Source organism: Corvus kubaryi, unplaced genomic scaffold, assembly GCF_017639235.1.
Source record: "Corvus kubaryi isolate FWS band 111438036 unplaced genomic scaffold, C.kubaryi_AGA036_p1.0 37300, whole genome shotgun sequence".
In the NCBI taxonomy this organism is placed as follows: Eukaryota; Metazoa; Chordata; class Aves; order Passeriformes; family Corvidae; genus Corvus; species Corvus kubaryi.
The window spans coordinates 2,658,840-2,685,410 of NW_024581093.1; the positions used below are offsets into that span (position 1 = coordinate 2,658,840).

The 26,571-nt window shown below is 37.9% G+C and overlaps 1 protein-coding gene across 2 annotated transcripts in view; it reads right to left on the minus strand.

The window, feature by feature from the left end:
- CDH13 (cadherin 13) overlaps nucleotides 1-26,571 on the minus strand; it is a 446,705-nt gene that overhangs the window by 185,809 nt on the left and 234,325 nt on the right. For both annotated transcript variants that reach the window (XM_042027121.1, XM_042027120.1), the window contains exon 6: nucleotides 1,742-1,886. In XM_042027121.1, the coding sequence (XP_041883055.1) occupies nucleotides 1,742-1,886 (145 nt within the window). The remainder of the gene's footprint in view (nucleotides 1-1,741; nucleotides 1,887-26,571) is intronic.

The window sequence follows — 26,571 nt, forward strand, 5'->3', positions numbered from 1 at the left end:
GCAAATCCTAGACACCTACTTGAACATTTTTTATTTTTAGCAGAATTCAGTGAGTGGGTTTGATTCAGAGCTTGAATGAAGGAAGGTGGTTGTGATAAAAGGTTATGCATCCAATGCAAAGCCTTCCTTTTGCAGCTTCAAAAATGAAATGCAGCACAATTGCAATCCAAAGGGAAGGATTCAGGAATCTCACATGCAAACACATCAAGATTTCTATCAAGCTGTGCAGTGCAACCTTTGATTCAGAACAGCACGACAGCTGGTGGGTCCCTTCCAGCTAGGAATATTCTCTGATAATCACTGTGATAAAATAGCAGAGCCTGATGAATAATTTGAAGATATGTGCCATAAGTTGTGAAGAACTATGGAAAACTGATGTAAACACAGGGAAATCTTGGCTGAGTGGGTGCCATCTGCATAGAGAGCTGTGACTGATTCCAGCCAACCCTGATTCTACGAGTTCAATTGTGCACAAAATAATTCTGCAAGCATTGGTGCTTTTGACACCAGGCAAATGAGGTTATGAAGTTTAATGTGATGAATACCAGGAGGGAAGGGAGGGAGGGTAAGGAAAGGAAAGTTGAGAAAAATTATTCAAACTTTGGCGAATGGGAAAGACAATCAAAATGCTAAATGATACCTGGGTCAATACAAAACGGCAATAGGAGAAAATGGATGAAACTATTACAGAAGAATTCACTGGAATCTGGGCTGAGAAATATCTCTACTGAATCAGAAGTATAAACTTCAACATAAGGAGCAGGAAAAAAAGGAAAAGCAAGGAGAGTTTATGGATCATAAAAAAAAAGAATTGCCAGCTAAAAACTGTACTACAACAGAAAAGAGTGTTCCACTGGCAGCCATACTCTCAAATCTGAAACATTTCTTGTTTGACAGAAAAGAACATCAATATCTTCATTACATGCTTGTCACAAGTGAGGTAAATAAACATTTACCTTGAAATTTTAATCTGTTGAAGGAGCAGCTCGTAATGCATTTCACACCCACAGGTTTTTAAACATGGAGAACTCCAGTTCCCCATGCAAATGAAAATGCAAAATTCACCAGAGAGATCACATGATATAAGTTAAGAGTTAACTTGGATGGTTGTACCCACATTAAAATTTGAAACAATATTTTATTGTAGAATTTCCTCATCAGACAAAATCAACAGGATATTTAATCAGAACATTTTCATTACTAACTTTAACTATCAACGTGGTTTTGTTTTGTTGCAACTGTTGTGTCTGCATTTACATCTGTTTATCAGCATTGTTCAGTATTTCAATCTACCCTACAATATTAATTTATTCATAATGTGTTTTCCATTTGTTTGTGTTATTTACTAGACTTATGTTACATAAACAAATAAAAAATAACCCTTCCAGTACCTAAACTTACAGAAAAAAAGGTGAAATTCCCACTCTGCACAGATTGTACATGTTACTTGGTTTGAATCTTAATCGTATCCTATTTGGTGATTCCAGAGATTAATAAAAAATATGAACCTATATCAAAGCTCTTATTTCCAAATAATTTCTCTTTTTTTGTCCTTTTTCTTTTTTTATTCAGTGCAGAGTCTCGACTGTTTTGCAAAAATCATTACCTGCTGTCCTAAAAGCGTTCTGTTCAGTGAGCCACAAAATCAGCAAGAAAACTCGTGCGATGTGATGATAACGCATTTATCAAAAGAGAATTTGTTCAGGCACTATTTACTGAGCTGGGACTGGCATGGACTCACCTGTGGCAGATCCCTCCATGACATGACCAACGTAGGGGCCCTCTTTGAACATCGGCCTGTTGTCGTTTTGATCAATGACCGAGATATCCAGGCGGACTGGACCGTCAATGGTTTTTCCGTTCATATCCACAACCTCGACTTCCAGCTGTGTGAACAGAAAAAGGAGTAAAGTCATGAGTTAGTAAAGTCACGAGTTCACTGTCACAGTGAGGAGAGAGTAAGAAAATAGCTCTGATCAGTGTTGCTGTAGCCAGACCCTGCCAAAGACACCACTTGCAGCCCATTCTTTGGACCAGGCTCAGAGCAGATTTTTCCTCTAAGCAAAAGAGAGAGACAGACGTACATTCAAACTGAGATACCCCTTGGCAGCTTGAAAATGCCATATTGCCCAAAGAATGAATAGACTAGAGCTTAAAAAAAACCCAAAAAACCAAAAAAAAACAAGACCCCTTGCAAATTTGATAGAAATCATGTGAAGACTTGGTTAGAATTTGATTCTTTACTTTTACCAAGCACAGTGGACACTTACAGGACTATCATGGTAGAATTGACATTAATGCTCACCCAAAAGCCTTTTTAAAAACAAAGAGAAAACAAAACAAACACACAAAAAAAGCAGGAATGCTGGAGACATTTAGGTGTTTTCTCAATGGTGATGGCATGAAGTGTTTGTTAGGCCATTTTCAGAGTTCTCTGGGTTTTCTAATCAGATATGGAAGACTGAAAGAACACCTGCAGTCTCAAACAAGCACACACTCACATCGCCTGTAGAACACAAAGATGACATATACAACTGAAGATTTGTTTAGGATTTTACTTCCAAAAACTGGAGGGAAAAATCCTATTGTAGATCTCAACCCCCCAAACCATGTGCAGTGCAAAGTCCCAATGAGTCAGCAGGGCAAACCACATCAAAACTTCTTAAATAAGGGAGAAATCAATTTAGATTGCAACAGTGTGCTGTACCTGCAGCTCTCTCCCCTCACAAGAAATCAATAAAATACAAAAATAAACATGTCTGAGACACCACTATCATTCTCACCTGCCCTCCCCATCCCCAGACTCAACTCTTTAATGGAGTTAAGCCAGCCAGAAAATGAACCTGAGCTCAGACGTTAATATCACTCTCTCCCAGTCTTTCCCTGAGAAAGTGGTGCCAGCAGGGGCTGGAAGTCTCTGAGTATTTTGTTTATACTGTTAATTTATTCTTCATTGCCCTGTCTTATACCTGCAAGTTATTTATAACTTAGTGATAAATCCTACTGGGAAAGAAATAGGTCAGAATCCTAATTCCTTATTAAAATGGATAGCTTATTATCACCTCTCTCTGTGTTTTGTTATGCTTATAAATACCTTCCACTTTTTAAATTCAGTGTGTTGGGTGTGAGTAGGAGCATTTGTTATGAGTAAGATTCCTACTTACAGGCACTCTTTGTAAATAGTGCCACAGTCCATTTTAACATCTGCTCACTGCTTATCCTCACTTGTCTAGGAATTGTTCTTGCAAGCCTTTCCCAAGCCTTACTTTTTATTATATGGCTTAACTGTTTAAAGGCAGGCAAATATCCTGATTGGAATGATTCCCATAGCTTTGGCACAGATTAATCTTTCTGGGGGAAACTGCCCCTTCAGCTCCCAGGCTTGTTCAGCTCTGAACTCCAAAGTCAATGCAGGAATCTTGGATGGCTTGGGATGTGATGGGGACTAGGAAGGGAAAAGCAGTTCCATTCCTGAACTGCATTAAAGTCAGACACCGTTTTAGCTGCAATTGGAAACTGCTGACAAAACGGATCATAAAATAGTTTGGTGTGGAAGGGACCTTTAAAGTTCATCTACTCCAACACCTTTCACTGGACCATGTTGCTTCAAGTCCCATCCAATCTTGCCTTGAGTCTTTCCAGGGATGGGGCAGCTACCACTTCTCTGGGCAAGACATGACAGTGTTTTACCACCTTGTTGTAATTTTCTTTTCCTTATATCTAGTCTAAATCTGTTCTCTTTTAGTTCAAAACCATTACTCTTTGTCCTATCAAACAGGCCCTGCTAAAAGTTTGTCCCCAACCCTCTTGTAATCCCCTTTAAGGTACTGAAAGGGGCTCTCAGGTCTTCCTGGAGCCTTTTCTTCTCTGGGCTGAACACTCCAACTCTCTCAGCTTGTCCTTACAGGAGAGGTTTTCCAGTCCTGTGCTCATTTCTGTGGCCTCCTCTGGAGCCACATATCCACGTTTTTCCTGTGCTGAGCACTCCAGAGCTGGACACTTCATCATAGTAAAAACTGATTCATCAAAACTATAATTATTGCTTTGGGAAGTGCAAGAAGAACAATATTTCTCTGTGAAATTCCAGCAAATAATTTTCAAATTCAAGATAATTTGCTCTTAATCTATCTCTCAGTATCAAGTGACTGTGCTGTTCATTGGAAAGAACAAAGGCTTTGCTAAATTTAAAAAACTACTTCAGCTGCTTTATCAAAATTGTAAGTAATTTAAAACAAAGGCTGATATAACACTAGTTTTTGGGGGTTTTTTCTCAGACTTTCACAGATGAAGGAAAAGAATAAGAGATTCTTATTAACCACTGAAATAGAGTTACTTTATCTTTGCCAAGTCCACGGTATCTGAGAGCAACTGTCCAAAAAATTTGGCATGACAGGTCTGTAGGAACAGTTACATGATCTCTTCTTCATTTTTATTAAGATGACCAAGGACTTTATTTTATTAATCTTTGTACAATAGTTTTCAAGCCTGTCCTAAGCATTATGAATTAACTCACCAGCTCCATTTAAACCCATTCTTCTACAATGTTTTCAAAATAAAAGCCTGCAGCGCTGAAGTTACGACCACCTATCTTTATATGACCAGTTTGTGAAAGATGTCTGTTATCTTATCTTGCTTCCCCATGAAAAACCAACAAATTTTAAAAAAGTCCATAAAATCTGCTCACAAAATAACAACAGAAGTGTATTGTTATTTCCAAAAACCCCACACACGCAAGTGAGAAAAGCATTCAAGTAAAAGACAATATTGGCACTTTGAACATCCTGTAAACAAAACCAGGTGGAAAATTAGATTGTCCTAACCAACAGAACCGTGAGATTTCAGTCTTTCAGTGCAGAAGGCAAGAAAGACTTTCTGGTTTAAATGTAAAACTTGACTGATGTATGAAAGATACTGAATTAATTCTTTTGATACCAAGAAATTGTGATGGTACATTCAGAAAGGATCTAAGTTCCTACCTGAGTATAACAATGCAGCTCCAAGGACAAGTGCTCAGCATAAGGGCAGATTGAAAATAAACCAACCTGCAGAGTTCTGTAGTATTTATTTTGTGAAAAACTGATGCTTTCCCAATTAAAAGTTATGGAGTTATGTTCATGGGGATATAAACTAGATGGTCCCTTCCAACCCAAGCCATTCCATGATTCTATGATAAGGATGAAGTTATGTTCACCACAATCTAACCAGTGATTTTCAGGAACTCTTGAGGCTAAATCCCAATTTCATTTTTGACACAAGTGTACATTCAAACTACAAAGGATAATCAAGGCTTTAGGAGAAATTTTACACCTCACAGCACAGAACTCCATGATCAGATACAAAGAAGACTTTGGCTGTTGCCTCTGATATAGCTCAGAAACACTGATCAAATTAGGCACAGCAATGGAATAGGGGAAAGCAATATAAACCCCCAAACTGCAGGCAGTAATAGATTTTATCCTTTCTAGAAAACTCCTGCTAAACCCTTTCCCTTCTCAAAATGTATTGTTTCTAGACTTCCCATCCAATTTCCCTCAGCATATCCAAAGCCAGGATCTTTCACCACGCCAAACATAATGATCTCATCAGAAGTTAAGCTTATTCAAAGTTGCTCATTTTAAGCTTTCTGCTTTATTTTAAATAGTCTTGAATCCTTTCTACACTGCAGTCAGCAATAACATTTACATGAAAAGATAACCAGTCTCATTCTTAGCATTACTTCAAGTAATTTCAGAGGTTTCTCTTCACAGAAGGGTTGTTTTCATTCATTTATTGCTTTTGGTGAAATGATTCTGGAGAGCCACCTTCCTTCTCTGCATATAAATGTCTATTTTCCCTTTGCAGCCACCCAGCCAATGGCCCACACAAAATTACATCATAAATTTGGATTTCATAAGTAAATCTAGAATATCTTTTAGTGCTTAATTATCTTCAAAGCCTAAGACAGGCTATTTAGTCATTACCTGCCATCTAATTTTAATTTCCAATTTGTTGCCCATAGGTATGCTTCTGATGGAATTTTTCCATTTGTTTCAACAGATGGTTTTTCTACTTGTTCCTCATCCCCAGCTTCACAGGAGCACTGCACCATCCAAGAGACTGCTACACCACCACCTGCCCCACCTCAGTTATTCTAATCACTGCTGGATTTATTTATTGATAAGATTAATTATTGAGAATAAATACTTGTTGGTTTTATTTATCATCAATTTTGAAGTGTGGATTGAGAGTAAGGAAAGGCAATGGACTTATGGATCTTTCATATAGGCAATTTCCTGGTAAGAAAAGAAAATTTGGCCACCTCTGGGTCATAAAAAGTCATGAAGAAATTTTCTTTATAGTGAAAGGTTGTAGAAAAATTGTATGCAATTACCTAACACAACCCAGAGAAGACAATAATTCAGACAAAGAGAAACTAATTACAATTAAATTTTCCTGATTTAAGAATATGAATAAAACATGAGCCAATTTTTATATTGTTCCTTAAGAGACGGAGGGAGAGGATGCAAAACAAAAACACTCTGCTTCTCAGAGGTAAACATAACTCTACCTCAAATACTTGAAGACAGGGTATCGATCACCACAGCACAACTGCACAGATGATGGCAAAAAGCAGCACCATTACCTGCAATTAGAGGGTTTAACTTGGCAATCAGAGTTAGAGCCAAGGTGGAAAGGGATTAATTAGCCATGTAAATACTCCAGGAGTATCTTCCACAGGCTTTATCTTGCATCCACCCAAGGATTGTTGGCGTGTGAAAACAAAGATATTGAACATTTCCTGTCAGTTCATGTTCAGCACAGGGACTTTGGGAAGCTTAAAGTACCACCCCAATGATTACAGGGATCATTCTACTCCTCCTTCCATTTCTTACTCATGAAGATAAGAGGTGAAAAAGCAGCATCTTTGCTTTTATTTTAAGAAGGGTGCTTGTCTTTATTAGAAATGTTTTATCTCTAATATCTTCCGTTGGAGAAACACTACTGGAAGAAAACATAGAGCATTAGAGAATTTCCTGAATGCAGATGTTCCTTTACCCTCAGCTGTAAAGTATTTTACAAAAATGTGGGAAAAATATGCAATGACACATCAAACTACAGCAGTTCAGCAGCTCTGCACCAGGTAAAAAGCTGAAGAATTTCAGCAAGGACCTCACTAAAATAAAAGCCTGCTCTGGCCTATCTTACAATCCTAATTACACTGCAGTTATACATAGTTCCTATTTTCCTAGCACAAATATCTCTTAACTGTGTACATAAATTAAACAACATTTTTTTAAAAAGCCCAAGACTCCTATCTCTCCAAGGTGACGGGGATGAGTTCTTCAGTAAGTCACTTCATCTCCTTTGATCACTTCAGATGCCAAGGTTTGTAGACACATTAATAGAAATTTTATGAAAAGAAGGAGGAATTTAATATTATAAACAGTGAAATAGGTGCTTTTATCTCTGGCTTTTAAGGCAGTGGTCTTAATACTTTAATAATTAGTCACATCAGCAGACTGAAAGGTCAGGGTCTACATTACATTTTAGTTTGTGAAGCGTAACATGGCAAATTCTGCCAAGGTTATACAGTTTAGACTAAAAAGAACCATTTACATTTCCAGAGCTAAAGTTGCATCTGAACCTGTCAGCAAGGGGGTTTATCTGTATGTGACTGTCAAATCAACATTCCCATGTTATTTCAACTGGTTTTTCTTTCATAAAAAACCAGCACAAGTCAAGAACCTCTTAAAGCCTTAATTAAATAATAACTTTCTGCACATTTTCCACACTAGTTTTTTGTGCAGTAAGTCTCTCTAACGTTCATCCTTCCCTTGAAGGGAAGCACAAGGACATTTTCTTGGCCAGTTTACAGTCAGTACAGCCCAGCTCCAAAGGTTCCTTGTACCTGCAGCTCCTGTTGCTTTGAGATAACATCAGACACTTTTTCCACTAGAAAACCTGGCACTGGCAATCCAGGAAAGCCACAATATTCCTAGAAAACGCCATCAGTGGAATATGCTCATTGCTGCAAAATGAAGCTAAAATGCTATACATTTAATATTTTTTAGTTTTAATATATTAAACTGCTCCATAGCTCTAAATTAATCAATTATGAGTTAATTATCTAATTGAATGTATATTCTGTGCCACCATTAGTGTCACAGGAAATGCATTTTCTTCCCCAGCTGTGTCTCTGAATCACAATATTGCTAAAAAAGGTGCTGTTTTCTTGTACAGCTTAAAGTCTGAATTTTTTTCTCTGCTCTGAGTATAAAATAGACCCTTTCCCATGAAAAAAAAATCACAGAGGAGGAGCACAAAAACCCCAAAACTATAGAGAATGATGGCATAAACTGCAGAAAAAAAAAATAATAAAAATATAATCATAGAAAGCTTATACCAAAATGAACTCTTGACTTTTCTGCACACTAAACCCAATGCCAAAAATTATTTTGATGTTTTCACCTCATTAAAATATAAAATAAACAATTTGGGATTTTGTAGCAGCTTTTTATATGTCAACTGAAAAAATAAAACCACAAAATGTATAACTTAAGCTCATATTTTTTACCACCTATTCCTCAGGTTAGTTTTTAAGTTATAAAACCAAAGCTGGTCAGCAAGCAGAAATTGATATTTTCAGGAAGGTTTTATGTCAGTTTGGAGCAGACAAGATATACTTGTGAGTCCTTGTGACTATTATTTTAAGACTTCTGATTTTTAACGTTTAAATATTCATAATAAAAATTCTTTGAAAAGATTCCTTGTGATATTCACAGAATATTTGAGGTTTTATATACTATCAAACACTAGTAACCAGCAACTTCCCAAAGCTTCAGCCCAACTTTTGCCCCAGATGTATCCCTTTAAGCCCAGTCCCTCTGTGAAATGTCCCTGTCTAGGACACAACACTGAAGAGTCAGATTGCATGAGAGAAAACTGGCTTTAATGGTGAGCTATGCAAAAAGTCACAGGGATCAAAGGACTTGGGAGCAGAGAAGGGAAGACTCTGACATGATCACAAAATTCTCTCTTCTGTGGTGCAGGAAAGCCCAACCCCGCTGTGGGCAGCAGGGGTGGGAGGGTGGCTGGGCAGGAGATGCTGCAGGGCCCTGCCACCCACACAGAGCTCCCCCACAGCCTCTGGGTGCGTTTGTAAACCTTCCAAAAGTCACAAAATCCCCAGTTTAAGATGGACACAAAGGAGGTGTGAGGTGCTCAGACTGGAACCATCCTGATTAATTATGATGGAACTGATGGAACCAACAGCCACAGAGGGTTTCAAAAGAGAATCAGTCACATAAATAAAATAGACAAAGGGTGGGAGACAGAGAATAAATTACTTCACCAAAGCCACAGCCCAGACAAAATTTAAATCAAGCTTGAATCTTGGTTTTTGATCTCTGCATACAAGACTGATAGTGATATTCCATCTCTTGCTGAGCAAGTGATGTAAAATCAGATTTACAAAGGTTATTAAGCTACCAACATGTGCACAGTACGATTTTTCAAAGTGCCTTATGAGACTGGATAATATATCCTATTAAAATCAAAACACCTTTGAAAGATCTTTGAAAACCCAGTTTTCCTCTCAGTATATCATTGCCCCCTCCCCCCCCATTACACACTATTCTACATCTGTAAAAACACAAAAACACAAGTGAAAATAATTTTATGCATCTTCACAACAGAAAGCCTCAAAGATTCTCTCAAATGCCTACAAAAATTGAATTAAAATAACTTCTGAAGCATCCATCCTGTCAAGTATTATCTGGGAGTTGAAATGAGAATGCCCACTCCAAAAATAACCTCAGTGAACAAATGAGAAGAACATCCCTCAAATCTGTGGAGCAACACAGCTCTTCAAGGAGCCACATGTACTTCACACACACCAAAAGTATTAAGGATGATCATATAAATACTAATTAAAATCTTCCTGTATCACAAGAGAACACATTGCTCCCCTCAAAAGGGGAGCAGGGATGGGGGAGAGAGAGAAGGTATCAGGATTCACCAAAGAAATCAAGTTTAATCACCACAAAAATAGTAAAGAAATCAAAAAGAGACAAAGCAGGACTGAAATAAAGGATTAATACATAAGCTGTGCCAGAATTTTTAGACTCTATGCTGCACCATAAAAACAACAAAGACACTTACAAAAGCAAAACTGAAAAATAGCTTTGCACTTTTAAATGTCTCCTGGCATTATTTGATGCTGCTCACCATTCTGGCTGCTCAAAAATAACTCCAAATGTGGAGGAAGTGGCAAGAGTTTAACAGATTTCATCTCATGGAAGGCTGCAAGAAGCAACAGGGTCAGAGAGAGTCCATAGTTAATCAGACTAAGAACTAAAACGCAAGATCTCGAATGCATCAGTGACAGGAAAAGTGACTTCTTCAGGCATAAGAAATAAAGGTCAGTGCAAATGCCAGGCATATATCACACATACATTTATTTGGCTTTGCTATTATTGCTTAAAATATCTGTTCCTGCAAATGCGTAGGAAAAGATCTTAGAAGTCGAGGATCACTCAGGCTGGTACCAGGCTGGAACAGATGTAACAGACCAGGTTTCCCTATTTTTAAGTAAAAAAAGAAGCAATTACAAGAGCACTTGTACAGAAGACTTTACAGGCTGGACTGGAGGGCCTGCAGGTCACTGCTGCCTTGCAGCCTGAGTTTCCAGCCCTGTCAGTGTTCCTGGGATGGCAGCTCATCCTCTTTACCCTGTCAGTGTTCCAGTGGACAGCTGCAGCCAGGACTCCTTCAAAGCCCATCCAAGAGTGCTTGGGATCAAGTATCAATGAAGAAAACACTTTGGAGACAAGTTTTTCCTAGTGGAGTTCCTGAAAAATTTGCTTTTCCTGTAAATAAAATTCCTCTGCTCTTCCAAATTTGAAGTGATATCACCACACCTTATACATTTGTCACAGTCATGTAAGATGCAATTCTACAGCATTTCTAAACTTCACCTTTTTGAAGGTTGGTCTCCAGAAGCCAGAAAAAAAGAACTGGATGAGATTTATTTGTCTCTGCTTACAGGATCAAGATGGCTGTGCTGCAAATCCTAAGGGCCCTGTGTTAGAAACCCATTCACATTTCAGAGCTGCAAAACTCCCATCACTGAGAGTCTTTGCTGTGAAGGGTTGGATGGTGGTACAAGGCGTCTGCCATGCCCCTTTTCCAGCACATAGGATGTGATGATGAACTGTTAAGTGTTCTGTTTCTGTAGCTACACAGTCCCTTTCTCATTTATTTATTTATGATTTTATTTATTTACTTATTTTTATTCTGCTGCTAAATCTCCTCGTAACTCCCTTCCAAGCTCTGGCAGCCTCTCCTTTCATCAGCGCACCCACATTACCAGCCAGAACCTGCCTGTTTGACCATGTTCCTGCCATGGAGCATCCCTCTCCTTCCTCCCCAGATCCCTCCCCAGATCCCAGTAAACATTAGGCACTTTGCTGCCTGTTTGCTGAGCCAAAGCTGGCCCATTTTGGTGCTGATGATACAAGGTGTGTGGGAAGCACCATCTCCATGACTCGCTCCCTGCTGTGTCTTTGCTTACACTCATCAGTAAAAGTGAGTTTATCAAGCTCCTTCAATAGCAGCAAAGGTTGTAAGCTGTTATATTACAAAGGTTGAATTTTGACATTTCAGTGAGTAAATATATCAAACGCAGCCCAGAAATATTCAGAGTTAGCACCTGGCTCCCCCTGCCCTCCTGCACTCCATGCCCTCAGCAGCTGTGATGATGTTCAAGAACCAGAGGTAACAAAACTGTTTTTCCTGCCCAGTTATTCCAAACTAAAGGAGTTTTTGCTGATTTTGTCTACAGCCAGCTTTACTGAATTTCACATTATGCCCAGGTGGGTTTTTTTTCCAAAAGAGTGTTTGTGGCAGATATTTTTATAATTTAGACAGCTGATCTACCTGGTAAGAGCAGCAAAACAGATCAGCACATCCCAGATCACACACACTGAGCAGTTTCTCTGTTTCAGTCCAGCAGTGTAGTGTTTTTTTCCTGTTAGATCTATATTTCATACATAGAAAAAAGAAAGTATCTGAACAGTTTCCACATTATAATAGTAGAAAAATAGTTCACAGACACAGATGTAGTGGAAAGATATTCCAAGGGCAACCTTATCCAAACTAAAATGTTGTTTCAAATTACCTCTTCTGTCTCTCTTAACTGAGTCTTTGTCACTGTTAACATGTTGGATTGTCTCTCTACACTAATTGTGAATAAAGGAAAATTTAGTCAATGTGTCTTAAATTAGGTGAATTAACATGGTAAAAGTCTTTTCTGAGTAGTCAAAGAGTTCTAATGTAATTCCTGAAGGATCAACAAGCATCTGCTCTGTAGTGACACGCAGAAAGACAGAATTTATTTCATGTTCTTTTATTTTCCTTGCTTACATTTCACCCAGGAACTTTCTGAAATGCTTCACTGGTCTTCAGCTCTCATTACACTACCTGCTAAAACCATTAATTTTAAGGTGTAATTTGCAGTTCTAGTATGCCTCACTGGATTTATTTATTTATTTTTAAATATCTCAGTCAATTGTAATTTACTGCATTTAAGATGTTAGGAAGGCACCTCCTCAGTAAATTTTATGCTCCACCACCGCTTTCCCTTAATTCTGAGATCTCACAAGATGTTTTACAACACACAACAGCAATTCCTGCGCTGCACTTTTGTAAAATCAGATCTCAAACCAAATCTACACACTTCTGACTTACTGATTTGTCACGAACTTTCAGGACTTTATCTGTGCCACATTTCCATACCTATTTTGTTTCTAGAGATAAAGAAGGCTTCTCTTTTTGTCTCCCACATGCTTCTCCTAAACTCTGAATTATGACAACCTTATCTGAGCAATTTTCTGAATTCTAACTCTCACAATGTCAACTTTTGTCTTTTTTTACCCTTTTCAAATAATTTTGCTATTCACAAATACTAACAGATGTGATTTTGAGTCCAAAAATGCGACCAAAACATTTTTTTTTGCAAGGATTACGTTTTAGATGCTTATTTTTTCACTGCTTGCGTCAAGCTGCATCAGTTGTATCAACTGGAAAAAAAATCCTATGTGGAATATGTATTTGGCAAAGGGAGAATTGGAAAGTCAAAGAGTTATTGCAGCAAAAAGTAAAGCCTGGATATAGTCAGTCACAAAATTCATTAGATGCTCTTTGCACCAAAAATTGCAAATGAGAAAAAACCTTTTTGAACTACAGCAATCAGCAAGACCCTTTTTCACGTACCCACAAACCAGATGATCATAAAAGCTGTAAATTCCAGAGCTCATCCCAGCGAGTGCGGCTGGAACATTTGGTTATCCTATTGCAAAACTGTAACTCAAAAACCCAAGCAAGGTATCTCTGGAACCCACAGAGATAATCACTAACAGAGTACCAGGGTGAACTAAAGGCATGATAGAAATAAAATATGTCCTAGTACAAAGTAAGAGCAATTATATAAAGGCAGCTAATTTCAAAGAGGTTTGCTGTGGCAAGAGTGGAAAATTAAGCATACAGTGAAAACAAATACCAAAGGAGAAGAAATGTTGCATCATTTTGAGCTGCTAAAATCTACTGGGGAGCAGCAAATTTTTAAAATTTAAAATGTCCTAGAAGAGGAAGTCCTTGAAGAGACTTCTGAAGCTGATGCTCCAAAGCAACACAGTGACTTCTCTCACAGACCAGACTATTCAGCCTTGGTGTATTTATTCCCAAAGTGGCATTGCAGTCACAAAGTGATGGAAAATCATCCTGTGGGATTTACTCCATTACACTCCCCTTGAGGAGTGCTCTCCCCTGTGTCAATTGAGGGATTTAACATTCCAGAACAGATCTTTTCTAAAAATAATGGGCCTGTGTGCTAAAATCAGAACTTTTTTAAAGAAATAGGGAGCTATTTTAACAGCACAGAATGATTTGCTTTAAATGAATTTCACTATAGCTTCGAAGTGTCACTATTTCTGCCAGAGTAATTGCAATAGTCCCATGGAGTATAAGTTACTGCACGAGTTCCTGTCTAAAAAGAGGAAAACAAGATTTATTCACCAAATTCTAGTCTGTGACTAGGTGTAGTCCTGTCTCTATTCCATTGTTCCTGTCACCTTCTTATTTTTAAGCTGGCAGACACAGCAAACATCATGGTTGGACTTTACTGTTCAATAAAACAATTAGTGGCAAATTGCATAAAATTTCCTCACTCAGTTCTGCTACATCCCCAAAACGTGTTCTTCTCCTTCAGCTTGGCAAGATCACTTCTCATCAATACATTGCTGGTTCAGACATAAGATAATTTCTTTTATTTGGAGTAACCTATTTATAAATCCATCACTATTAAGCAACTTGCTGGCTCAATGCAAAACACACAGAGAAACTCAGTCCAATTGATCCCAAGAGTCTGATTTTGGAGCTGAAATCAGTAGCAATCCATCAACCCCATGGAGCCTATCAAAAAGAGCAAACTATTCTGGTTTTAATTGAGCTGCTTTGTAGAACTGAAAGTTTGCTATTATGGTACCAAGTAAATGCCTGGGCATGGGAATAACGAAAGGCACCTAAACCCACGTTTGTGAGGGACAATGATTCTATGATTCTATAAGGAAAGAAAAATCAACTGCAAAAAAACCCCCAACTTAAAATTATTAGGTCTGCTTAGGAAGGCAGAAAGGTCTCAAAATCTTTTCTCAAACCTAAAGAAGGCCAAGAAGAATTATTTTAGAACCTCTGTGTTTGTTTCATTTTATGTCAAAGAAGGAAATGGGAACAAAAGGAAACACAGTGAAACCTGGAGTGGGCTGATCATTTTTCTGGATGTTAAATGTTTTATTAACGTGGTTGTGTCTCCCCTCCTTCCCAAGCCAGGGCTGCTGGCTCACACGAGTGTTCAATAGATGGCACTCCGTGTTCTGCAAGCAGCTCTCACACACCACCACATGGAGCAGCTGACAGAGTGCCTGCTCTGGCTTTACTCAACTGCCCTGATTTTACTACAGACACCACTTAGAAAGAATTGCTTTTTATCAGGAGGTAAATGAGCTTCATACCAAACAATTCAAAGAAATTGGAAGTTTTAACCACAGAAAAATATGCTTGTAAGAAACGTTAAGTGATCAGACCTTCATCTCTCACTAAGAGGTCAAAAAATAAGCATGAATATGGATTGTCTCTTCAGCAAGGAAACAAAATTGTATAACAGGAACGTTTTCCTGCAGAAATAAAATATATTCAGAGAAGGATTCACTGAGTGTTCAGTAGAATGTTGGAAAAAAAACCCTTTAAAAATGTATACTACTAAACACAACATTCATAGCTCATCAAATCCTGACATGTTGTAGAATATGACAGCACCAAGCTATGTCACTTAACTGGGTTTGACAGCAGGTAAATGATATCATCTAAGAGTTTAACAAAAATGAAGTTGTTCACTAAAAAAAAATCTTGATCTGTACAGGATTTTCAATGTTGTAAAAATGTTCTATCACTAATGAAACAACAGACAAGAAAAGTGACATTAAGTTTATTTTTCTGCTTCATGTTCTGCTTTACTCAGCAGAAGATCACAGAGAGCAGAACTGAATAAATATATGGAAGCATCTTTTCTTTTTATTAACCTTTTTCTCTGAACAGGTTCTTTTTCAGAACCACATTTATCTTTTAGAATCACCCATCAAAGGCTGCAACTGAGCACATTTCAGCCTTTAGCTTTTGAGCCCAGTGTTGAGTAGCTGTGCTGACCGATCCTTTCAGTCACATGGCATTGCTGGTACACTCTGACCTCCCTTATAAACATTTATAGGGTTGGAATATGTAATTTCCAGCTCAAAGCTTCATGGCAGCACATGCTGGTGTGCTTATCCTACCCAACACCATGACTACTATTTTAAATCTATAAATAACCAGATTTATTAAACTCATACCGTTAGAAAACAGATGCACAAACAGCCACTACTGCCATACAGCAAACCTGGGGTTTGCTGCACAAATAATGGTTTGACTTGCTGCTTTTTCAAGATCCACATCATGCAGCTAATTTTGGCTTTTTTCATTGCATTTAATATTTGTATCAAATATTTATTCATTAAGAGATGTAGCTGGATGATTTAACAGACAAAACCCAGTAACCTAGAAATGGGCTCAGATTGAAAGCTACGGTGCAAAAACATATTTGCATTTGCCAACAGCTGTGAACACCCAATTTTTACCCAAAAGTGGTTGATTTTATTGAAGGAAGAGTCTTAAATCTTCAATATTTCCTGGAAAAAGGCAAACCTTTTTCCTTGATCTTGCTTTTATACCTGTTGCAGTTTTATAACCTGAGCACAGGAAATAAGATTAGTGACTAATAGAACACTTGGTCAGCCTGCAGGTTTGGACCTGAGTATTTTTTAAAGTCCTTCCCATAGAGAGAAAGTTGGAATCACAGTCCTTTTTTGCTATCACATAGCAAATAGAGTTGGTTTAATTCTTGTCATAACGAAACCTTAATTTATATAAGTAAGTTAACCTCTAGAGATCCAGAGGCCAAATAAAAAGTGCATCAAAGAATGAAAAAACAGGTAAATTTGCTATTTACCAAGGTAATAACCTATATAACAGCCTAAGAAATATTTCTCTAATGATCATTCAACCTTCATATCTCCTACTTTTTGACTGCCAAGAAACCTCACTTTTCTGTTACCAAGGGAGGTTTCTGTGCATCCATGTTCCCTCAAGTAAATTTCGCTCCAAAATTGGATAATATTAATGGTAACATTTCTTAGACTTATTTCTTGTGCCTTCCACCAACAACCACAAAAGCTCATTTACCTTATGCAGGATGCAATTAGTAGGTATCGTATTTATTTGACAGCTTTCTCATTTTCTCAATTCTGTGCAATTTGACAGGGACTATTACAGATCTGTAACTAGTCTTTCAAAATGACTTTCACAAGGTTAGTTCACTTATTAATTGACCCTTGGTAATGGTAATTTAAGAAGCATATTAATCTCATCTGTCATTTCCAACACATACTAGATGTATGAAATAATTTGTCTTTTGCAAGGAGCCTTGCAACAGAAATGAAGTGTCTAAATTTTTAATTAATATACATTTTCTTTCAACAAATGAGATTGGAGTGGAAGGAGACTCCTTTTCAGTGGTTCTCTTTATTCTGCCTTAGAACTCCTGTTTTTTCTCATTGTGAAGATAAACACAATTTCACCAGTCAATAGAGCCTATGATCTAAATAATCTTCTACAAAGGGCATTCTGGTATTTTTAACAGATTCCTGAAACTTAAAAATGTGCAAACAAAGCATTTGGCACTTCCACAGCAATGTCTTATTACGTACACAGATTAAAGGTTTCTGGAATTAAGGAGATTTAATACACGAAGAACATTAAACAAAAGATTACTACTCAGAAATTGAAAAACTTCAACGAGGAGCAGATGCTTGAAGTTGCTGTAATCTTATCAAATCTGGCTTTCTGATGCATCACAGCTTAAGCAGAGCCTGCAGTTTATGTCTAAGAAAGAAGCACTCAGCATTCTTAATCCCAAGTAAGGGCCTTATGTAACTTCTCCCTCTTTTTTCCTTTCATTAACTAAATTATGGGAACAGTGAACAGCAAGGGAACTGTGTAAAGAATCACTTGTGCTCTTAGTGTGCCATCTGCTCTTTGTGAAACATGGGGGGAAACTCCAGAGGACACAAGCTTTTCCCTGGTGGACCTGCAGAACTATCATTAAGGGCAACACAGGTCTGAGGTGAAGCAGAAATCCTGTGGGCTGTGTTTGAAAGTGACAAAGCTGAGAAAATACGAGGTAAAAGCTGAGGTGCTCCTTCACCCCTGTTCTACCTCTTTTGTGTCCACAGGATGAAGAGACCTCCTGAAAGGTGCCTTCACTGAGAGCTGATCCTTACACTGAAAGCTCTGGGAGGCTGTGCTGAGAAAGCAGGTCAGGCCAACACTTCTGCATTACCCTACAACCTCTAACAGCCTCAGTTACCTTTGCCTCATGCTGGCAGCACATTTCTGCTGTTAACGTTCTGCAGCAACATAAAATCCTACCAGTCCTACAGGGTGGAAAGCCCTCGCCAGCAGCAGATGCTTTACAGCCTCGCAAGATTAACCACGAGAACAGAGGGACATCCAGTTTTTGCCATCACGGGGTCCACACCAGGCTCACAGAGGGCCTCCAGGGAAAAGGAAAGAAAAAGGAATCTGGAGATTGCAGAGGGTGGGCACCTGCCTGGGTACCTGAGCCCAGGAACCAGGTGGGGGAACAAATGCCATGGGAATCCACCACACAGTGCTGGTGTTTTCTGCCATGGAAGTATCCCGTGGATCAGGAATGGGAAGCAGATCTCGAGGAATCTATATTATTCCCTCATATTACTCCACAGGCAACTGTTTCCCCAGTAATGACCACTCTCTGTTATTTAGATTAATCTGGTTCCAAAGAGGAGTAACATATCCAAGACCAAAATGTTGCCAAGCATCTCGGCCAGAGCTCCCTTGCTTAAACTCCCACAAGTTCCAAATGATCTCAGGTCTGGCCAATGGTTCATTAAGAAGTAACTGTTCATGAAATGAAGGAAATACCTTACATAAATGCATTGTGGAAGATATAAGCAATAACATCCTGATCTCTTGTTTACTGAAGCTTATCCCACTGCAGTATTTAAGGTACTAACAACTTTGATCATTAAAACTAGAGGCAGCTAGACCACAACCACAGCTTTGACTTTACAAAATTTTACAGGCACAAGAATATCCATTTTCTTACAGCCAGCATGACAGATTTGGTTGGCAAATATTTTAGATACTTTAAAAAAAAGGAAACCATCGTATTTATTGGCTGTATCATCATAATGTCACCTCCACTGTTACAATCTACTGCGTAAACAGATATTCAAGCAATTCTTTAAAAAAACAAATTACTCATTCAGCAGAATATAGTGTCTCTTTCAGAATCATTAGTGTCAATCATGTGAGTACAAGTTTTAAGTGCTGTTGAAATTCAAGCTACCTAAACAATTGATCATCATATGGAACCACTTCACCACTTCCTACAGCCCATGAGCAAACAGTGTTAAAAACTCAGCTCTAAAACTCCATCTTTATTTTTAACAATACAGTAAAAACCAACAGCAAAAAACAATGCCTACTTCTTCACTCAGTTTCCTAATTTTTAAATTTCTAAGTTTAGAAAAGCTATGATTTTTTATGAAGGTCAGAGATGTTAGTGCACATACCTCAAGAAAGGATACAGATGTAGATGTCAGAAGTCAGGGAAATAAACCAGACTGCAAAATGGGTAACAAAATTATCTTTTGATTCCTAGAATTCAGTGGCATCATGCATTGATTTCTGCCAGCGGAATATTTGCATTTCATTTGAGGATCTGAATTTAAAATTATTCTGGAGACTTGCAAGTGTCACAGAACTTTGTACAGACAGAAAAGGAGCATTTTGCTCTGTCCCAGTGCAGGCTCCTACCACTGCAGGACAAGGCAGCAAAGGCCAGAGGTAATGTGGGCTGTGTTTTATGCTTCATCACCCTCATTCCAGGACTGGCAACCCACATTGGGATCAGAAACAATCCTGTTGCTGAGAGAGCTATGGGCAACTGGAGAATCCCAACTTATTCACTGCTTTCAACAGCAACTGCAGAAGCTCATCATATTGTCAAATAAAATAAACCCTGAAATCTTTCTTCTAGGACTTCTCAGACCCTAACTTCCCTCCAGTACATTCACCTGAGTAACTGTAGATCAATCTAACAAAAAAAAAAAAAAGAAAAATGGGCAAGTGGAAAGAAAGAAGGACTTGGACATTCAGTGAAACCGTTTTCATGCATTGCAAGGTTTCTGACTAAAAAAACCCAATATTTTACTGCTTGTTCATTTTTATACTCTGTTATGCCTTATTTTCTGATGATCACTTGTCTTGTATATTTGACAGGAAACCTATATGCCCAAACAACTTTCTTGACTTCCTATTAGGAAGAGCAACACAAATATTCGCACACACACATAAAAAGAACATAAACAGCAATACATTAAGTGTTTACTTTCTGCTTTGGATAAAGTATGACCCTTTTAATACCAGAAGAAAAATCTCTCTCTTGAAAACAGGCTGCTTTTGAAACTCAGAGGAGATGAATGCCCGATTTAATACTTTTGAAAAGGCTGAATTACTGCACAGATGGTCATCACCTTAGCAGTTCTCACATAATTGCAGAAAAACTTCATGCACAGTTTTGCAGACCGAAGGGAATTTTAATGCATTTTATGGAACTCTTCAAAAATATGAAAGGAATCCATGCCTGTCAGCTAGCGTGCATCTATAACAAGAGAAGAAACAATTATTCCCAGTGGTGTGATCCATGGGGTTAGGTTTCAAGCAGCAGGAGCACAGAGAGTGGGATGGGCCAACGGGAGACCCACAGAGCCAAAGCCAGTGCAGGGGACCTGACACCTGCACTCTGCTCTTGCTCCCCTCTGACGATGAGCTCGAGGACGAAAGGTGAGCTCCTGAGCATGTCTTGCAGTTTGCTTTCATTCAGATGAGTTCAGATCATCACCTCCAAGCCTTTTGCACAATCTGAAACAAAACACCGTCAGAGGAGGCAACTAGAGAATTCATTTCTAAAGCTCCCTCCCAACCTAAACTAAAAGCTAAAAAAGAGGCGCCTCAGATCAAATCCACTGTCCCACCTGCTCAGCCTCTCTGCAGCCTGTGCCCCTCAAGGTCTTGTGCAGCTATCACCAGCTGCACCTCCAAAATCAGTTCAGTCTGGATGGTGCCTATTGCTGACCTTGCTTCCTCTTACATCCTGTGGTATGAAATGTTTACATCCTGTCTGAACAGCAGCTTTGCAGGAAACCTCACACATAAAATTGTTTGTCCTTCATGAAGATGAAATCCGAATTGAAAATAGGCCGTTATGTAGAGAGGGCTTAATTTATGCCTCCCTACATAGGCTGGAATGAAAGCAGCCCACAGAAGAATCTAAACATGGAGCAAGTTGGAATTCAAGCTTTTAATGTTCATTTTGCCTTCCTGTTTTTCAAATTGTCCAGGAGAAGAGGATAATAATGGAACAATTTTTCATATAAAATGTGCACTATGAATAGCCATTAGCTGATAAAAAAAATGTGAGAGGAAAAGCAGGTGACACACCATGTAAATCTTTGATGAGAATGGAAGCTTCAAGAAGATGTAAAAGTCAGCGTGGAATATACTGAGATTAAATGAAATTCTCAATTATGCTGTTGGAAAATGAAGTGGGTATAAATTTGATTTGTCTGCGGCTGCAGTCCTGTAGGCTGCTTGGTAATGGACACTGATAAATAAGTCTAAAATCAGTGAAATCTCTTCCACAAGTTGCAGGATAAGATCATCAAGATACCAATGTAATGAGGAGTTTAAGAGCAGTTTTCTCTACTATTGGCATAGGAATGCCATGCATAAATATGCAGAGATTAAAAATGAATAGGACAGAGGGAGGAATAGGCAGGGAGAAAGGACAAATTTGTAAAACCCAACCATAAGTTTCTAATGAAGCAAACCAATTTTGTAAGCTGAGCTTTAAAATGTAAATTGCCCTCATTCCTTCAGTAAACTGTCAGCACGGAACTTAAAATAGTGAAAGACAATTTTAAAGACTGCTGACTAAAACCTCTGCTCCCTAATTTCACATTATTTCACCTTATTGCTCTTATTATTTCTATTACGGTAATAGTGGGAATAAACCAGAATCCTTACTGCAACAAGGAGCATGTAAACTAAACCAGTACTTAGAGACAGGCCCTACTCCAATTTGCTCAAATCTGAATTTAAAAATACTCTTGTGACTACAAAAAAAATATAACAGTGCTTTTATTTCAAATTAAGATACAATCTCTGGGCCTAACTTTGGAGTAATCTCTCAGAATCAACCTATGCTGCACTGCCTGGACACTGTGCCATGAACTGAGCTGGGAAGAGCACATGTTAAAGTCTTGGTTCTATCAACTGAGTCCTGCAAAAAGCTCAAGGATAGGTTTTCCTGATAGATCCCCACTTAGGTGTTTCCTCATCCCTGCAGGAAGCTCTGAAGGCAATAAGAGAAACAGAGGTGATCAGTTACTGAGAGAGCTGAAGAGAACTTGGGAGGTCACGTCACTCTATCATAGCTTCAGTGAGTCAAAGTTAGCACAACATTCAAAATCTCATGATCACCTAGAAAAAGTCTGAGATTCACTGATTTGGAATCATGAAAGCAAAACAATAATTAAAGGATGGGAAGATAGCAGCACAAGAAGGCTCCACTTGCTTGCTTCCTTCCCTAAGAGTTATGATCGTTCTGTGGTGTTCTCACTCTTTCTGTACTTTCTCTTCCCTTTGGCAGAGAGGTGTTGAAACAGCAAAACACAAAGTGACATTGTCCTCCATTTCATTAATAAAAATGGGACGGTTTTACTCATGTTGCATTTGAAGAAATAAACCAACGTTTTTTCAACATATTCTGCCCACTGTGTCCAATGAATCTTTCTGAGTCTTTGCTTCTGTCACCTCTGCTCTTTTTTCCCTATGATAGTCTTGGTAAATTTCTGACCCGTTGATGGGACTTTGCAAATTCAGAGAGTTTGCTAAAGGTGATGATGGTAGCTAAAATGCAAATGTTGTAAGTCTTTCCAAAATTAAGATAAATTAATAGCTGAGATGACAAGCTGCCAATTGTGCTCGCTAAAAGCAGTAAAGAATCTGGACTGCAGGACAGCCAGGATTTTACCTTGTGGGTGCCATCTGAAAATACTCTGTTTGCCATATTTTGCTTGCACCATATGGAATGCAAATATAAAAACTTCCCTCCTACTCCAGAGCGCTCAGCCTTGACTAGAGCCACACCTCACATCTTCTCACAAACAGATGGCAAGTCTCTTAATATTTCATGGCACTGCCCTTCACAGTTCCAGGCTTTGCACAAATAAACAAAACACACGTTAGACAGCACTTTGCATCTTGCAATGAAACACATCGGGGTAACATTTAGCACAAGTTTAGTACATGGAGCAGGAGAGCAGAAAATAAGGATTTTTATTTAAAAAAAAAAATTATACAACAGACATTCACTGTCTCAATTTATTCTGTGAGTTTTCAATAAAGAATGCCGTTGGTGAATGCACTTTTAGCATTATAGATGTATCACTGAATGGTAATTACTGCTACAATAACTATAATGTGTAATGCGCTGCTTGTTAACATTTGGTAGTTGACCCTTTAATTGTTTAGTGCTCTCACTTCACTGGGGTTATTTAATTACAAATGGATCCTGTTATCTTCTATTAACCACCATATCAAGTACTATTTTCCAATTAATGAAGAGCTATTATTTACAAAATATTAACAAATAGTATTTCAATTCAACTAGTTGAATATTTAAAGCATATATTTACGCTCAGCAAACTCAGTTCAAACAAAGCTGAAGGTCTATCCAAACAGTCACAACTAATTGGACAGTAAAAAATTAAATCACTTCCCGATTCTGGTAACTTTTCCCTTTTTAAGCTGACTTGAAAGATAGTCAATAATTTTCTGGTCAAAAAATGCTTTTTTGTATTTTAAAGATTTTGACATGAATTGAGGAAATGAAACTCAAGATGAACAACCACATTTGTGTCTCTTAATATTAATCACCCATGTGTTAATTTCTCAGCTAGGGGTCACGTGTTTAGAATATAATCCAAAGATTAGAAAAGCCAAGAGAAGTCTCCCTTATTTCCTTTTGTATTGTTTTTCTACTATTTGCTAATCTAAACTCCATTGAAAACACGGGAATATAGCTAGGGATGTGTTTTACTTGTTGTACAGTCTTTCCACAGGAACAAGCAGTAACAGGAACCAGGCAGGGTTCTCAAGGTACAAATTTGAGATTTTTATCACCTCTCCCATGACATTTTGGACATTTTAATTGATCTAAACAGACATTTCACATAATTTCATGTATCCTTTTGTTCTATAAAAAAACTATATGGAAAGACATTTTGGATTATTAATATTTAATTTCCTGAAGCCCTTTACATAGGCTTGGTAGATATTGATATGAAATGAACACCACTGATGTCAAAAGCCTATATTCAAACAGTAAGGAGCACTTCAGAAAGAGCAAAAGTAGTGAAATCTGGATCCAGCATGGAAATTTCTGCATGGGGAGAGCCATAAGACTGGGCTAGTTTATCTTTTTAAGCATTTTTTTTCCCCAACACTGCCTTTCCTTTACTAACCACAGAGAAAAAACAGGAGTCTAAGAAAATACTCCTTGTCAGAAAGTGTTCAACTTTCTTTAAAGTTCTTTAGCATCAGCAGCACTCAAAGCTATTGTTCCAACATGACACATAAGCACATTTTCCTTTCAGACTGAAAGAAAGTAGGTCTCTCTAAACAAGCTGTGAGTAATTACTTCTCAAGGTTCTATTCATAAAATACATCTATTTTATAGTCAGGTCACATTTACCCCACATGTTTTTGTGTGCACTTCAAGTTGATTTAATCTATTCAATGAGAGGGAAAAGTTAAATTTTTTTTTGCCAGTATTTTGCTGGGGTGGGATGAGTGGTCCTTCACTCTCCCAAGTAAAAGTAACAAGAATTATTGAAGAAATTGGCCATCAGAAAGCCTTTGTTCCCTCTGTGAGCTCCCCGCTAATGGCAGCACTGTGGTTCACGAGCCCACACGTGTTGTAGCTCATCTCAGGATAACCAGCTCCTGAGCTCTTGTTGCTAAGAAACAGCACTCAGTTATATTTGAAATATATATTATGAAAAGGTGCTGCTTTTCTTGGTGAAATAAATATGTTGCTAGATTGACAGCCAGGGAAACAGGCTGAGAGGATGTATTGTTTCTTTCAGTATTCCACATGCCCTGATTAAAGCATTTTAAACTGTGAAACACCCATTTAGCTGCTGGCATTGTGCTAAAACAGCTCAAAAGTGCATTGTACCAATTAAATTCAGCCTTTATTGTAAAAGATATTTATTCCCATTGAGCTAGAACCTGAAACTTGGAGTTCTCATTATCTGAGTAAACATGGAATTGATACATGTACATGAAATAAACACGTGTGTGCTTCTCATTTCTGTGTCTGTGTGTTACCAGACACATCCCCATGATATTTTCCTCCCTGGAGAAAATTATTTCAGCAGGACCATGTTGTTGCTCCTAAGGACAAAGAATTTAAAGCTTCACACCTTCCTCTCCACTCAAGCCTTTACCCTTTGTCAGTAAAGAAAATATGCAAAGTAACTCCAGATGACTATTAGAGGAAAAGGAGTTAAAGCAAAGCTTGTTAAAAGGTAATATTTTCTCCTAAGTATATATAAGTAAATCATTTAATACAAAAATCCATAACATCTGAAAAGTGCTTCTCCTGACCTAAGATTTTAAGGTTATTTTGTACTTCCTGCTTTGAGAAGATTATTCTTTGCCAGCCCATTAACTGTAGTCATAAACAACAAAAACTAGGAAGACACAATTAATCTTAAAAAGACACATAAGATTAATGTCTTTTTAACAATGCACTAAATTACCACTCATTGAAATACAATTGAGAATTAAGACTGCCACCTCTTCAGTTCCATTGAATCCCTCCAAAATTTTGCAAGAGTATTCATCTTCTTACAGATTATTAAATCTCTTGTCCCTTTTATAACAAAACTTAGGATTTCAGCAACCACAATTTACCACATCATGGTTCCAGCAGCAAGAGCATTTATAAAAGCCTTTTCCAATGGAAAGTTATTCAGCTCATTACCTCTAATTAATTAGGGCTGAATTGCTGCCCTCATGAGCCAGTGATGATTTAGTAATTCAGCAGAAACAACTGAAATGCCAATAAGGTCTGTGGAAGAGTTGCACAACTTTAGTTGTTTAAATCGGAAACACCCATAGGCACTGTATGATACAACATCTTCTGTGGTCCTCTAGCTTCAAATAATGACAGTTTGAATAAATTAATGATCTGAAGAATAATAATGGTGGCAGAAAATTGAGCAAGGATGAGCTGACATGAGCAAATTTTAAAAGAAATAAACAAATTTTTGATGCTAAGTCATTCCTGAGTATTTTCTCATGAAACTTTGGTACTGATTCTGTCTTGCATTGGTGACCTTCTAAAGCAGATTTGAGATAAGAAGTGAAATGGAAGCAATTGTGAAAATAATTGAGACATAATTTAGGAATCCTTAACATTAGCCCAGCCACATGCAGGGATTTCATTTTAAGTTATGGTGTATATCAAAATCCTTGCTATCCTTGCTGATATGAAACAGGACCACAAAAAAAAATTACAATTTCTTATTTAATTTCCATTCTAAAATATGCATCTGTTCATACAGCTATATATGTATGTATGTATATTTTTTTTAATGCAGGGATGCAGTAATGATCAGCAACAAAATAAAAAAAGGAACTGTTCAAAAGAAAATGAAGCAAAAAATCAGTCAAAGTGGCAGACTTCAAATGCTTTCAAATTAGTTGATAAGATTGCACAAAGTGAAAAAGCAAAACCCACAGGAAATTCCCACATTATTTTCTGCTCAA